Raw genomic sequence first — 14,775 nt, forward strand, 5'->3', positions numbered from 1 at the left:
TTTGATTATTTGCAAGTCAGCCTACAGTCTTCTGGGACATGCAGGGCATGCTCTAATATGTGATCTCTGTTGCTCCTTGCCTGGTATTTGCTATAAATCGAACACATCAGAATCAGAATATTTATTTATACTGGAGGAATCTGATTAACTATAAAGCTCTTTTTCACAGATGTCCAGTTATTATTGTTTCTATCTAATATTTATTTTGGTGATTGCCATTGTCAGTTTGATATTGCATTAAAGTACACTCCTCTGCTGCATGTACTGAGAAGTGGTATTTATGTATGTTGAACTTCTTTCACGCTTTACGTAGCCAACCGTGCTAATTGGCGGTGCGGGGGAAGGGCAACAAACTTTACACAAAAAAGCATTTAAAAAGAAATTAGTTTTCAATCTATATTTAAAAGCGCATAGGTCCAGTGGCTTCCTAATTTCGGAAGGAAGATAATTCCAGACGGCCGCAGAAGCGCATCGGAAAGGGGTTAGTGAAATGGTAGTGAGTGCGATGGACTTGGTGTTGGCGATTTTAGCATTGTAAAGTGGCTCGTATACTTAAAAATAAAGGGAGATTCAAAATGGTTGTATGAAGAAAAGCCTATCTATATTCTCCGGCATATTTAGCATACGTTTCATGGTCTTAAGTCATGCTGTTCTTTAAGGTCATTTGACATTTAAACATTGTACTTGTTTCTGACCATATCAGTCTAAAGTCAATGAAAGGGGCTCGCTGTCAGATATAGCCTTGATACTGCAGAATTGCGGGAGCATTTTTAGATGGACTCTACATACATGCACATATTGCGCTTCTCTTCCATGCTGGCCATATTTTTTGGAAGACGTGGGCGCAGCCACACTTTCCACCACCATGCCTGACCTGCCGATTGGCTGTGGCATACCTCTCCGCCTGATGAAGACTGATGAAGAACGCTTGTGTTGCAATCGAAACGTCGTGGTTTATTTTATTTTATTATTTTCAATTTATTATTTTTATTTTACTATTTTTATTGTGGTTTTTTTGCTTTGATTATTTTCAATTTATTTGTATTTTTTTCTATCTACTTTACCAAAAGAACCAAGAATATGTGGCATACCCATTGATACTGCTGCGTCGATAAGAGGCATGGTAATTTAATTAACTTGCAACATTGTTTCAACTGCTGCACTGGAAGATGAATCCAGTGTATTAACCATTATTACGGCAGCATATTATGTATGTTATGCACTAATTCACAAAAAAAAAAGATCCCCCGTATAGCTTTAACAGACTGTTGGGGCAAGTGCTGTGAGCGTGCACCTCTGAAGGCCGGCACAGCACACAAGGGGGTGTGTGTCCAGCACCACGCCCGACCGCCTTTGTCTCCCGTGTGGCGATGTTTACACACTGCACCAGGTACTTATTTGAGGCTGAGTGGACCTAGGGGAGGCCCGGGACCGGTTCAGATACTCGTCACTGGTGTTGGCCGTGAGCAGAAATCAAACTCGGGTCCCTGAATTCGTAGTGCAGCATGCCAACCGCTACACTTCCACTCCCTACACAGATTCACACGCACAGCGTAGCATGCATGGTGCAGCAATTAAGGCTTGCGACGATCGCTCCCCTTTTCCCCCAGCTCGCTGGCACCTTCTGTCCGGCGAAGGAGACTTGCACGTAGGGATCGACGAGGTCCTTCTCCTGGCCCATGAGGGCCTTCTTCACGTTGGCCACGATGGCGGTGTTCATCTTGGGCAGGCCCACGGCCCTGTAGATATTCACGTAGAAACGGGCCCACTGCCTCTCCCCCTTGCAGCCATCCGGAAGTATCAGGTTCCTTTCCACGAGCAAACGAACCAAAAAACAGCCAGTAGAAAATTTTACGTGAGATATGTTTAACGTTCGAGTGCAGGTGCAGAGGGGGAAACGTCGCAAGGTTTGCTGTTAATTGAGCACGGGTGTAGGGACAACATAAACAGTGGGAACGCTTGTTGGGAAAATAGGAAGGTCGACAGCTGGGGGAGAAAGAGTAAGTTGATGAAAGGGTGAACTAGAAGTTAAACACATTGCCTGTTTTTTGTTTGAGGGTCTTTACAGGTGGAGGGCAAATGTGGGCACGGTGTCGAGACAGTGCAGATATAGAAGAGATAGCGTTCTAGGCATTGTGCCTAAAATTGCATGCACATTGCGACACTCGTTCCGTTGTATTGAGGTTACATTTCTTTAGCTGCTCGAGTGTGTTTCCCGAGCAACTCAATGAAACGTTCGAGACAGTTTATCTGGCTGTAGTATCATCTCTACAGATTTAATCTGAGTCTTTAACATCTGAAAGTGTATTCAAAGGCTGGATTTCCTCCAGTGCACTCAGGTCTATGGTCAGTGAAATTTAGTTCACGAAGGGTGGTTGTATCACAGGCTTTGTAGCACATTAACTTTCACAAACATTGAATTGAGAAAGGTCTGCGTACGCTCACACACTTGTGTATATCAAACATACACATTTGTGAAACATAAAAAATAGATACACGATAAAGATGTGTGTTATGCCCGATCTTATGGACCGTTATTAATTGGCATAATTGGCATGAAACCTAGCGGTGTTCTTCTCCACCTATGTTCAATATCGAGTCCACAAAGTTACTTTGGCTACGTCATGTTGTGTAAGATGGAACCGAATGCACAAACCCTTCAAGCGAGTCGTCGTCGCTTTCAATCGACTTGTGCGACTTCTTGATGTTGTCGCCTTTCCCCACCACCGTGATGTCGCACTGCACGTAACCCCTGACGTCGGCCGTGATGTCGTCTGGGTCAATCAGCGTGGCCCACTTGTGGTAGAAGCGGTGGTCTGCCAGTTATGATGAACATGGACAAGGAAAGTGGTGGACAGGCATCATCAACAACACTGTAAATCATTATTATTATTATCCTGCAGCATTGCACTTTATATTTGGCTGAGTGGTACTCTGGCTTCGTGCGTGTGAGCTTGAAGGCAGTTGACAACTGCACGTTAGAATGTTGGCACCACTTTTGGCACAAATATAAGCTTTACATTTTTAAAGTTTGAGTGATCCTCATTAGCATAGAGAGAAGCATTTGATAAACTCCCGGAGCTCTCTCGAATCTTAATACGATTTGTGTCGTCAATGCCGCAGCAGACACGTGGAAGTTCAGAGCAATAAGATTCATCTGATCAGCAGCACGTCGCAGACTTCACCAAACCCAGGGTAATCCCTGTGAGGATATTCGTTCGGCCATGGCACAACAGCAATGGCTTGGTGCCGGCGTGGTTGAAGGTGTGAGGAAAAGAGCCCATCCTCAGGGGCCGCCAGATGATTCTACCTTCGAGGAGTAGCTGGTCGTCTGGGACGAGTGTGGCGACCCTGAGCCTCGGTTACAAGTTTGATCAGAGACACTTAATCGAGCTTTATGTACCGGACTGTCCAGCAGGAGCTGCACCTCGAGGCTAGGTCCATAAGAGCAGGAGAACCTTTGTTTCGGAGTCTGCTTCAGTGTTGGGTTTCGGAATACTCTTCCGAGCGTGAATCTCTGAAGGCCCACGGAGGACGAGATCCTGTAATCCTGAGATAGACCCGTCAACTATTCATCGTTCCCTCTGTTGGAGTCGTCCCGCCGGCAGGTCGAGAATGAGTGGACCAAGCCTTCTGTGTCTCTCAAGTCCACAAAGAGCCTGCTACGCTGCTTTGCGATGAATGTCAAGGACGTGCACATCTTCTCATCGGTGCCATCGGTGGATCCAGCCATTGGGTCCAAGGTTTTCCAAGGCTACCCTTTTCTGCAGGAGGAAATCTCACAAACCTAGGATCCCCTAGGCTAAAAAAAAAACTACGCTCTGAGACGTTTGGTTTCTGGCGTATGTTGAACTTCTGAAGTATGTTGAACTTCTTTTGCACCGTACGTAGCCAGCCGTGCTTTATCGGAGGTGCGGGAGGGCAACAAACTAAACGCAAAAACAAGTTCTCAAGAAAAGAGTTTTCAATCAGGATTTGAAAGTGCATAGCTCCGGTGGCTTCCTAATATTGGGAGAAAGAGCATTCCAGATGGCTGCAGAAGCGCATGATGCAGTGCTCTGGATGACTTTCGCTCGAAGCAAAAACGTTGACGAGCAGAAACCAAAATGATTTTAAATCTGAAACAGGATTGGAAAACAGTCTCAAAGTCAGAACACAGCTATAACGAGCCAAGATTACAACAATTATGAATAATAAACGCTCACCAGGCTGACTGTAGACCGTGCCAACGTCGAGTTTGAAGGTGCCAATTGGAGTCCCACTTCGGATTGCATCTTTATTGTGAACTACCTGTGAATAAACACACGGAAATCATCAGCAATGCAACTATTACCACGGACAGCTGTGAGGAGAAGTATGAATCAGACAGCCAGGTGCAAGCAGCATTCAACACTTGAAGGCAGTGTCTAAACGAAACAATTTTACTTGTTATTTTCACCAGGTAAGGCCCACTGAGCTATGTGGCTCTTTTTCAGAAGCGACCTGGCTATCACAACTGGTAGCTCAACAAAGTGGCTGATCATGTGGGAATTTATAGCAGACAACTACTCTTAAACGCATGTTTCTAAATTTGGAGGAAAAAAAACCTGGAGCACCTGAATACAAATCCACGCGATCGCAGGGAGAGAGAACATGCAATCTCCAAATACACAGGCGTCAGGGTCGGGATCAAACCCACGACCTCCTGTATAGCAGGCGAGGTAGTGTCACTCTAAATGTGTCTCTCATCTCATCCGCGTCTTTTCTTTTCTCTCCCCTTGTGTCTTTCTATGTGTTTCTCAATGTGTCTCTCTGTCGTTGTGTTTACTTGTGTGAATCTCACTCTAAATGGTTCCCCCTCGTCTCTCCTGATCTCTCCACACATGTTTGTCTTCGTGTCTCTCCTCGTGTTTTCTCCCCTTGCCCATCTAGCTGTGAACGATCTACCTGGGCCACCCGTATCCGTACGATGGACTTTTGTCGTCATGTACGACTTTGAATATTACACTCACCGTCAGCTTAATCATCGTGTCAAACATTGTGTTGGGAGCCGTGTTGAAGTCAAACACGAAATACTGCAACGAAAGATAAACGAAAAATAAGTTAGGGCTGTATACCAGCAGCACAGGCCCACGACAATAATTGGGAACTATGAAACTGCAGGGTGTGTTGTTGCCCTTACCTCGTTGTAGTTGGGGCAATTCGTGGATTTTTCGATCCTTGTTTTCTTCTTTGCATCTCCAACCTCCAAAATCACCATTGGGTCTATGTTGAGTCCCACCAGCTTTTGTGCGCGAATGATCATCACACTCACCTGCACAAGAGGACAGGGGATTGTGGTGGCAACAGCAACCCCGCTCACGGACCCAGCAGAGGATTCTTCTGAGTTCGGGCAATTCTGCCCGCCACAGATGATGCTGGGAAAAACCCTGGCTCTCATCCCCATGGGCAGTCGTAAGTCACTTGTGGAAATTACACATTCCAATGGTGGGGGCCAGTAAAGTAAAGTTGGTGATGATGGTATTGGTGGTGATGATAATGATGGTCTTGATGATGAAGATAATCGTATGGCGCACTACAGTTTCATGGAATATTGCTCATATTGTTCATCCCATCCTGTGCAGGTTGATGGTCATGGTAAAGATGGTGACGATGGTGGTTATGATGATGGTGATATTGGTCGTGATAATAATGACGGTCTTGATGATGAAGATAATCGTATGGCGCACTACACTTTCATGGACTATTGCTCATATTGTTCATCCCATCCTGTGCAGGTTGATGGTCATGGTAAAAATGGTGACGATGGTGGTTATGATGATGGTGATATTGGTCGTGATAATAATGACGGTCTTGATGATGAAGATAATCGTATGGCGCACTACACTTTCATGTACTATTGCTCATATTGTTCATGTTTATTTCTGGCTAGGCGACATCCACAAGTACTGTAGCCTCTATAGTACCCCACAGTCCTTCCATGGATGAGTGGAGCAAACTGGAAGCGCGGTAATTGCAATTCCCTTCTAATATCTACATTTATGCACAGGTGTATGTTCGAACAAAAGGAGTGTTTTTGACAGTCAAATGCAGATAATAGCATCCATGAAAAGCCTATCTAATATCACCACGCATATGAAGAATCACATTGTTACAACAATAATAGCAATAATAGAGTTTATGGAGAGATTTTGATAAAAAAAAAGTTTTCAAATATATATCACCAAAGAAAAACGGAGGTTGAAGAAGTGTTTATATCCAGCAGTATTATTGCTTTTCCACTGGCACATCTGAGCCATACCAGCGCAGGGCTCTCACGGTGCTGGTGGTTTTCCACTGGCTATTTGCTGAGGTGAGCCAAAAATCAAACCATGAAACTCTGGCCTCACAAGACATGTGAGACTAGCTTGGGGCCAAGCAGGGCCAGGGGTGGGGTTATTAATGTGATACTGATCTGGCTCTGCAGTAAAACAATCCACCTGGCGCCTCTTGAGCTGTGTTGGACTGGCTTTCGGCACTGCCACAGTGCAGCTCTATTGGCGCAGTGGAAAATAAAGAAGTTACATGTGATCGTACATCGCCGGGGTGGAGTATTGTAGTCGCAAACTCAGCAGGGTGCCTGGGAAGAGCACAGCCCAGTAGAAGGGCACCACCAGCGGAAGTCACCAGATGGACGCAGGCAGCATAGGGGCCCAGAAAGAGTGTACACCCAGCAAGGCAGCCTGGGATCAACGCACAAGCAGCGGCAGGGGCGGAACCAGGGGGGGGTGACAGGGGTGACATCCTGCGTATAAGTGTACGACACTCGGTCTGGCGGACTCCGTGCAACTGCATTGTCAGAGTGTGTCGCCAACCGATGGCGTCTAGTTCAACAGCCTGACTCTCTAAATCATTCTTGAAATTAACATTTGTTGAATGTCACCCCGGGCTGAAAATCCTGGCTCCGCCCCTGAGCAGCGGTGGGTGGGGGGAAGGAGGGCAAGAGGCAGCAATGTAGGCATTTACGAAGAGTGGAGTGATCAGTAGTAACCCATATAGCAGTGTATTAAAGGTGGCAGTGAGGCCTAAGTGAACCAGAGAGATAAGCGTGGTTTGTGGCTTATTTTCTGTCAGTTAAAAAAAAAGAAATACTTTTATATTTACTGATGGGACAGACTTGATTTCATATTGGTGTTTTAGGCACTTGAATAGTGCCTTGAGTATTATTTTGCTTCCAGAAGTTTCCAACATTAATCTTTCCAACACAAGCTAATAAGCCGAAGGTATCTTGAATTTAATTGAGCATTAAAAAAACATGTGAAAAAAATCGAAATGCCCAAAACAAGTCTGGAGAGATGCATGCTTGCGATTACATTGAGAGACAGAAATTGGATTCGAGAACATAAGCAGGTTGATGACAAAATTCAAACTGTTAAGTATAATTAAGCAGGCTTGGGCAGGAGACCGCTAGAATGTATGATGGCAGATGGTCAAGAATAATCATGGCGTTACAGCCAATGAATGGATATATATTTTTTATGAAAGGACCTTCAACTTGGAGATGAATAAATGAAATCAGTTTGTGTGCAGGTGTAAGGTGAATTGTTAAATCGCAGGATCGTGAAATATGTCAGCAGCTTGGCGGAGGGCATTCATCCAGCTGTGGAGTGACCACGGATGATGATGATGAAAACATAAATGTAACACATTCTCGTAATTGGTTTGATGCATCGTGATGTTTCGGTGCACGGTGTTGCTGCCTGCTCATTATGTGCCTTGGCTGCTGTGCGGTGGGGGGGGAGATGAAAAGAGCCATGATGGGACACCGCCACCATCACCGCCACCGTCACCAGCGTGTGTACCTGGTAGCTCTGAGGCTTGCCCGCAGTCGGATCGACCCTCTGCTCCGGTTTCGATCTGTGAGCAAAGCATCGCTTCGCTGTTTAATGCCAGCTCCTGGCGTTGTCAAAGTCTCACGAAGCCATTTCAGTCCCATTGATTTGACGTGAAAATACCAACATAAAATTTACAGAATGCGCATACATTGACAAACGATACTGAGAAGTGTAAATAAGAGTTACATTATTACGCAGTACTTTTACGAAAAAAAAAACACTTTATTTTCATTGATTGCATTGAATTGACTGACGGATCCAGATCGAGCAAACCGAATCCACGTAATCACGCGACCTGGATGTAGATTTGGGTCATGTTCCGTGCCTCCTCTCGTAGAATGTGCGCAATTTTGTCTTGAAACCAGACCACATCTTCAGCTTCTACTTCATTCTAGCACCTTGAAAGGTGAGGGTTGGTGAATAACACCAATTTGTGAAACTCCCTCCCTTACCCGTAGGAGTCGGGGTCACCATCTCCCTGCTCAGCAGGGTAAGGCAGTCGAGCAAGTTGATTAATTTCCACCTGTATGAATGTGGGTTTTTTTCACCGATGTTCTAGTTTCCTTGAACGTGTATAAACACGCTTTCATAGAGTTATATATATAGATTTTTTTTATTATCTAGACATATATAGTGGCTCAATACTGCATGACCATATTGCACTACTAGGGGAAATACCTGCATCAGGTTGCCGTGATGGGGGTGTAATGCAGGCATGTTTGTGTCCCGTGAAAACCGCAATATCTGTGGTATATTATCGATTCATTCTATCGTATCGATTCATTCCATCTTGCTTTCCTTACACGACCGCCCTTTATAGCCGCACTCACCTTTTGTTGGAAACATCCGATGTCTCCACCTTGCCTGAGGCAATGGAAATGGTGTCCAGGTTATCGCCCTTGCCACTCACCGACATCCCACCTGATCCATCAGAATCCTCGCTATCTGCAATCACACCGGGAACGGTCAAGCACGTTCACAACCTGAATGTCGCCCATATTCTGGTTTACAAAAGCCCACAGCACTTGGCAAATGCGTGCCACGCGTACCCTTTGCCCATAGACAAGCGTATTTGCTGTAGCTGGAATGGTATTTAATATAACAAAGTTGCCACTGATTTTAACCTCGTGCAACCCAAGTAAGTGGCCTTTCTCACCTTCGAAAGTTGGATTCACATATGCCGCTTCATCGTCTTTGGATTTTTTTCGTCCAATATTGAATTTCAAGAACTTCCTGTGGATTTGAAAAGCATTACGTTTTAAACACGAGTGGCATTTCGTATATATCTACGGAAGAACAGCTCTCCGAACCCCATTTGCAAGCCACAGAGTGTTTGGCAGTGTGTGAGGCACTCCAGGGCTTTGTAGGACAAGTCCACTGTTCCAAGGTGAACAACCATTGACATGTAAGTATGTGTACGCCAGGGTTTCCCTTTGTTCTAATTTCCGCGGGGTTAATCCTCTGCTTTAGGTAGCTGCTGTCCCGGTAAATCTGCAAGTTTTTTCAGGATATTAAGTCCAGTTTTTTGTCAATTGCACCATGATACCTCACTCAAATGAATGTACACAGTGCTCTCCTTTCTTCTGGAACTGTGAGTTGCTCTTCTTCACATGATATGCCCCGGGGTTTTAATTTTTTTTTGCACCTGAGAGGTCGCGACCCCGAATGCACGTGTGTGTTGTAATGGATCTGAGCACGATTGGTCTGCTTAGAGGCAAGGGTACACGAGGCAGAAGTTCCAGTGGAAGCGTGCTTTTGATAAGCCATCATAGAAATGGCACGAGGCCTTTTGGTGTTTAGGGCTAACACATGCTCACGTGCCAGAATGACACCTAACTATAATTGTATCTGCATTATGATAACTACCCAAATTCAATAATGTCCGTTGACTAATTGTTTTTCTACAAATTAGGAACCTTAGATTGTGTTGTTAATTTATTGACTATAATAAAATTACAAATTACCTGAGACAGCCCCATCAAAAAGTGGCTTTAGTTACTGCTTACAGTATCTTGTCTTGCTATTTTAAACATCTTTTTAAAAAAAATATGGCAAACAAAACTGCTGTGAGTTAAAACGTTCTGGTTCTTCTGAAGTGGCAGCAAGAAAAACAGGTCTTACAGTGAACCCCCTGTGGGCTATGAGACATTTGTAATCATAAGGAGAGATATTTACCTTGGGGGACAGAAATGTAAGTGACTTCTGTCGTTTAACGCCACATGAATATAAATATATATATATACGTTTCAACGATGTATATTTTATTCGTGCCCTGAATATTACCCAATCTTACAATATTCCATGAAATATTCAATGTGGTCAATATTCAACCTTTTTGGTTCCGAAATAAAAATGCTATGAGGTATGTCAAAAATAATAAGCACGTTTTTTTTACAAAAGTGTTTCAAAGGGGGTGGTGATTTAAAGCTTTTGGATTTTTTTTTTTACAATTCTCAATGTTGTACCTCAACATTTTATAAGGTCAAACTCATTACACACAAAGTTCTTGCCACAAAGGAACCACAATACCTTGCTGATCTCGTCAAGGAGTGTAAAACTATCATGCAAACTCTGGTCATCCTTGCAGCATATTTTGGCTAACCACCAAACAAAGAAGGTAATTGCATCGCACGCTCTCAGATGTGCTTCTGCGGCCGCCCGGAACGCTCTTCCGATATTAGGAAGCACTTTTAAATCGAGATTGAAAACTAATTTCTTTAGAACTGCTTTTTGTGTTTAGTTTGTTGTCCTTCCCCTGGACCTCCAATGAGCTCGGTTGGTTACGTACGGTGCGACAAAAGTTCGACATAAATGTCAAATCCAGCAACATTCCAAATTTTAGGGCTCACCTTTTTTTACCTCCACCGGTCTCGTCTTCTGGCATGAGTGTGTCCGTGTCCCCTGTCGGGGTTGGGATGAGATGCCGGTTGTGGAATGCCACAAAATCCCGCTCGCTCCACGCACCCACTGTGCCATCGAGCGCCTGGTATTGGAGTTCCAGTGTGACCGTTGCCTGGGCACATGAGAAAATAAAATCCATATTATTATTATTACTGGGAGTTTGGCTTCCTGTGGGAGGAAACTGTAATTGGTGAAGACAGGTCACAAGAGTTAACGCGTTTATTGAAACGAACAAGGCTGTAAGGACTTGGCAGAAGAGAGACGTGAGGAGGGAATTCCAAAATTGGAGAAATTTGAGGAAAGAAGCAAAAAAGTAAAGCGTTGTGACCTGTAGTTTCAGATTTAAGTATTACTTATTTTGTAAATATGTTAGTTGATTTAAAGATGTAATGTGTCTTTGTGCTAATGAAGGTGTCATCACTCAACGCAAAGTGACACTTTATTTGGCAGGAAATGCACTGAAGTGACAATGTTGGGCATCCTTTCCTGTGATGTCATGTTTTTGGATCAATCCAAGGTTCGATTTTTTCTGCTTCATAATAAATTTCATATCTAGGCCAGTCTCAAGATTTGTTTGGATTAATCCGAAAATTTGGAACATCACTTGTATGAATGTCGTAGTGATGCGTTTTTTGTTATTGCATTTTTTCGTACATTGTACTTTCATATTTATAACCCCCCATTTCAGCCTTTTTGCTGGCCGAGTTGCCCTTGAAAAAGAGCTTCACGGCTGCACGAGCTTTACTCGGTGGGAAAATAAACTTCCGATTCTGTAAACTCGTTTCGGTGTTGGTGGCCCGTCCCTGAGCTCACCATGATCGAGGCGTTGTTTTCATCGAGGAGCGTTTCCGTCAGCTCCAGCTGTCCCTGCTCCACCAGCTGCTGTAGCACCATGCGGAAGGTCCCCACCAGCCTGGCGTGGCACAGACAAAAACAGATTCCTTATTTAGCCTCGTAGACTCTCGAAAGTACATGATGTTAGCGGGCACCTATTCAGACCACAAAATAGCACACAAGGCTATAGTGTTGCAAACACCATGTAATTTTAAAATATATTTTTTTTACTAAGGCCCACTGGTCTATATAGCTATTTTCAGAAGCGACCTGGCCACGAATGAGAGCCCGACGAAGTGGCTAATCGCGTGGAAATGTATAGCCGCCAAATACTCTAAACACTTGAAGATTCTAAATGTGGAGGGAAAACCGTAGGACCCGCAGACAAAATCCATATGTTTCTCGAATTAAAAAAATCCAAAAATTTGGCCTAGATGTCAAATTTCAGATGATCCTTAAACAGTTTTGGATTTCTGCGAAATATTATTTCACAGGAAGTGATGTCACTTTAACCACATCATATCCACCTCTTTTCCCACCAAGAGTGGTGTCCCGTGCCATCTAATGACCCCACGTTTGTTCGTAGGAGGACACGTTCAATTGTAACATCATGCAAATTATATGAAAATGCGATGTCCATTTTTTTAAAATCTGAAACTCGTCCAGAGTGGGCACCGATTAACGCTGGCACAATACACAAAAACTCTGTGTTTGTTCAGCACTACTCTGGAGGATGTTGGTAGGGTGCACAAAATACTAAAGTTGCATGGAGCAGGAAGGAGACCAAGCTATATTCAGTCATCAATGACCACTGATGTTGTGCATGACCAGGACCCACAATCATCGGGAGATGTGTTCAACTACCATGTCATTATTCCCTACACAGACTTACGTACATGCATGCATTCGCTGATCCACACCCTATACAGTATATACGGCAAAAGCCCTGAGGAAATAGCCACTGTGGCTACCATAATAATCTGCCTTGCCGAACATACTAAGTAAGCACATTACAATGGCAAAAGTATTTTTGTATTTTTTTTTAATGAATGAAAAAGTCCGATCATTACTTTCAAGCGCTGTCTGTAAAATGTGAAGTCGCTTTTGGCTATTCTGTGATTTAAACATCTCGCATGTGCTGGTTACGTGCAGATGTAATATTTTACAAAAAATTACCGTATGACCATATTCTGAAAATACGTATTAGGATACACATAGAGAAAACAATTTGGAAGCCAGTCCATTCAGGGAGCCTTTATACGTATATTTGCATGAGATTCTTCAACCGCACCCCAATGCTCTATGTATAATGTTTTGCACGTATAAAAACATGGATTATTGCGACATTACCAATTAATATTGTTGGCCGTAGGATTAATTGCAAGTGCAGAACAATACATTTCATTTAAAGCAAAAATAAAATTTACATTATGAGACCTCATTTGCCAGTAACTAGATATAGTAATAGGTTTTTACCCTTTTATCTGGCACAAAAACTGACACCTTTTGGCATCTTCTGGTCCAACACCAGTGGAGACTAGGCTCTAAGAAAAGCCGTCTTGGGTGTGGACCAATCAAATTCAACGACAGTGTATATTATCAGAGTTGTCTTTGTTGTTTGCATTTTGACTACTTGTGTTGTGGTTATTGCAAACATGATCCCTTGTATAAAGGTGTCAGTTTTTGTGCCAGATAAAAGGGTAAAAACCTATTACTACAAAAATAAAGTTACCAATTGCGTCCAGAAACTATGTATCTATGCACGGGTATTGTTAATCTGTGTGATGAGTATTGTAGCAATCGTTGTTTTTCATGAACATGTAAAGTTGTCCTCAGATGTACTGACAACAACCGCCATTCGCCACAAATTGACAGTGATGTCACCACGACGCTTGTGCCAGGTTATGTGCACTTTAAGGCCAAGTGAAATGTCGAACGCCCGCTGGCCGGAGGTCACGGGACAGATCCAGGTGGTATGGGCCGACTGACTGAGATGACTGGCAGATGCACCACCTGTGCCCCCCCTCCCCTACTGTGCCAACCTGCTGTTTTTTTTATCCTCCCGGCGCTCCGCTCGTTGTTGTGCAGATGAACATCCAGACAGACATATGAAAACAATATTCCTTGGCCATGGCAATAAGTAGTCGGTCAAGTCTTTTAAAAAGGTCTTTGTGGTCAACATCCTCAAACACACCCATTAAAATGCCCCAAGCAGCTGGAGTGTTGAAACTAAAGTGCATTCCAGCATACCACGGCTTCAAGCATGCCGCGGATGTCCTCCTTTGTCGACTTCCAATCATATATTTTAGGCATCTGAAAATCCTGACCATCAGCATGTTTTCTGCCGGGCCTAGTCTGCACACGTCAGCAGTTTGACTCCTATACCCACCCAGCAACGTTGACAGGGAAATGGCAAAGCACATCATCTGCTGTGCGATGCACGTCACAGGGTAAACTTAACTGGGAATTGCACCTGTCATTAACTCCACATGTATTGATGGAAAGAAAGGATGATCTTTATGACTCGAATTCGGCAATATTACGTGAATGCACTGTTGAAAGTGAGTAATGTATCGCCATTATAAATTGACGCATATGCTGGAACGCAAGGATTGATCGAGGGAATCAATTGCGAGACAGAGCAGGAAGGCTCAATCACTGTGATGTAAGACAGTTCACTTCTCCAACACTCACAGTCCCAAAAGCCAGGGATAATTACTGGCAAGACACCGCTATGAGTTCAGCACCTTTATTTACTGCAAAGGGCCCCTCTCTTCATACCATCCCAGATAAACCTCTTCTAGGAAAGCGACATTGATACTGACTTGCTACAACGGAGACGGTTAGCTGTGCAATGTTTCCTCATGTTGTTGTGACCAATTCGAATGGTATTCCTGGTGCCTTGTGATTACATACCACCGTGCAGCACTTACAAATGAAGGTTCACGATGGCTCTTTAAATTAAAGTTGCTAAGCGGATGCACTCAGGTTTGTCATGTAATGTAGTCAGCAAACAACAGCAATGGGAGTAAGTGAGCATTAACCAGGGCAACCCTGGCATTTTATTGAGATTTTTGTTCTTCTGCCTCACCTCCGAATAGCACCATCGGCTACGTACGGTGCGAAAGAAGTTAAACGTACGTACAGCAAAGGCAATGCTGTAAGCAATTTACTAACACTCGTAATT

General features: G+C 43.9%; 1 protein-coding gene across 3 annotated transcripts in view; it reads right to left on the reverse strand.

The window, feature by feature from the left end:
* LOC116945254 (otoferlin-like) overlaps nt 1-14,775 on the reverse strand; it is a 94,250-nt gene that overhangs the window by 53,247 nt on the left and 26,228 nt on the right. For 2 of the 3 annotated variants that reach the window (XM_032959599.2, XM_032959600.2), the window contains exons 4-13: nt 11,568-11,667; nt 10,703-10,866; nt 9,010-9,086; nt 8,684-8,798; nt 7,821-7,875; nt 5,162-5,293; nt 4,992-5,054; nt 4,206-4,290; nt 2,657-2,816; nt 1,622-1,808 (exon numbers count right to left, since the gene is read on the reverse strand). In XM_032959599.2, the coding sequence (XP_032815490.2) occupies nt 1,622-1,808; nt 2,657-2,816; nt 4,206-4,290; nt 4,992-5,054; nt 5,162-5,293; nt 7,821-7,875; nt 8,684-8,798; nt 9,010-9,086; nt 10,703-10,866; nt 11,568-11,667 (1,138 nt within the window). Of the gene's footprint in view, nt 1-1,621; nt 1,809-2,656; nt 2,817-4,205; nt 4,291-4,991; nt 5,055-5,161; nt 5,294-6,555; nt 6,702-7,820; nt 7,876-8,683; nt 8,799-9,009; nt 9,087-10,702; nt 10,867-11,567; nt 11,668-14,775 lie in introns of those variants that run through there. The other variant, XM_032959601.2, reaches the window with a different exon arrangement.

This window comes from Petromyzon marinus, chromosome 23, assembly GCF_048934315.1.
Source record: "Petromyzon marinus isolate PM22_M1 ecotype Great Lakes invasive population chromosome 23, UKy_Petmar_22M1.pri1.0, whole genome shotgun sequence".
NCBI lineage: Eukaryota > Metazoa > Chordata > Hyperoartia > Petromyzontiformes > Petromyzontidae > Petromyzon > Petromyzon marinus.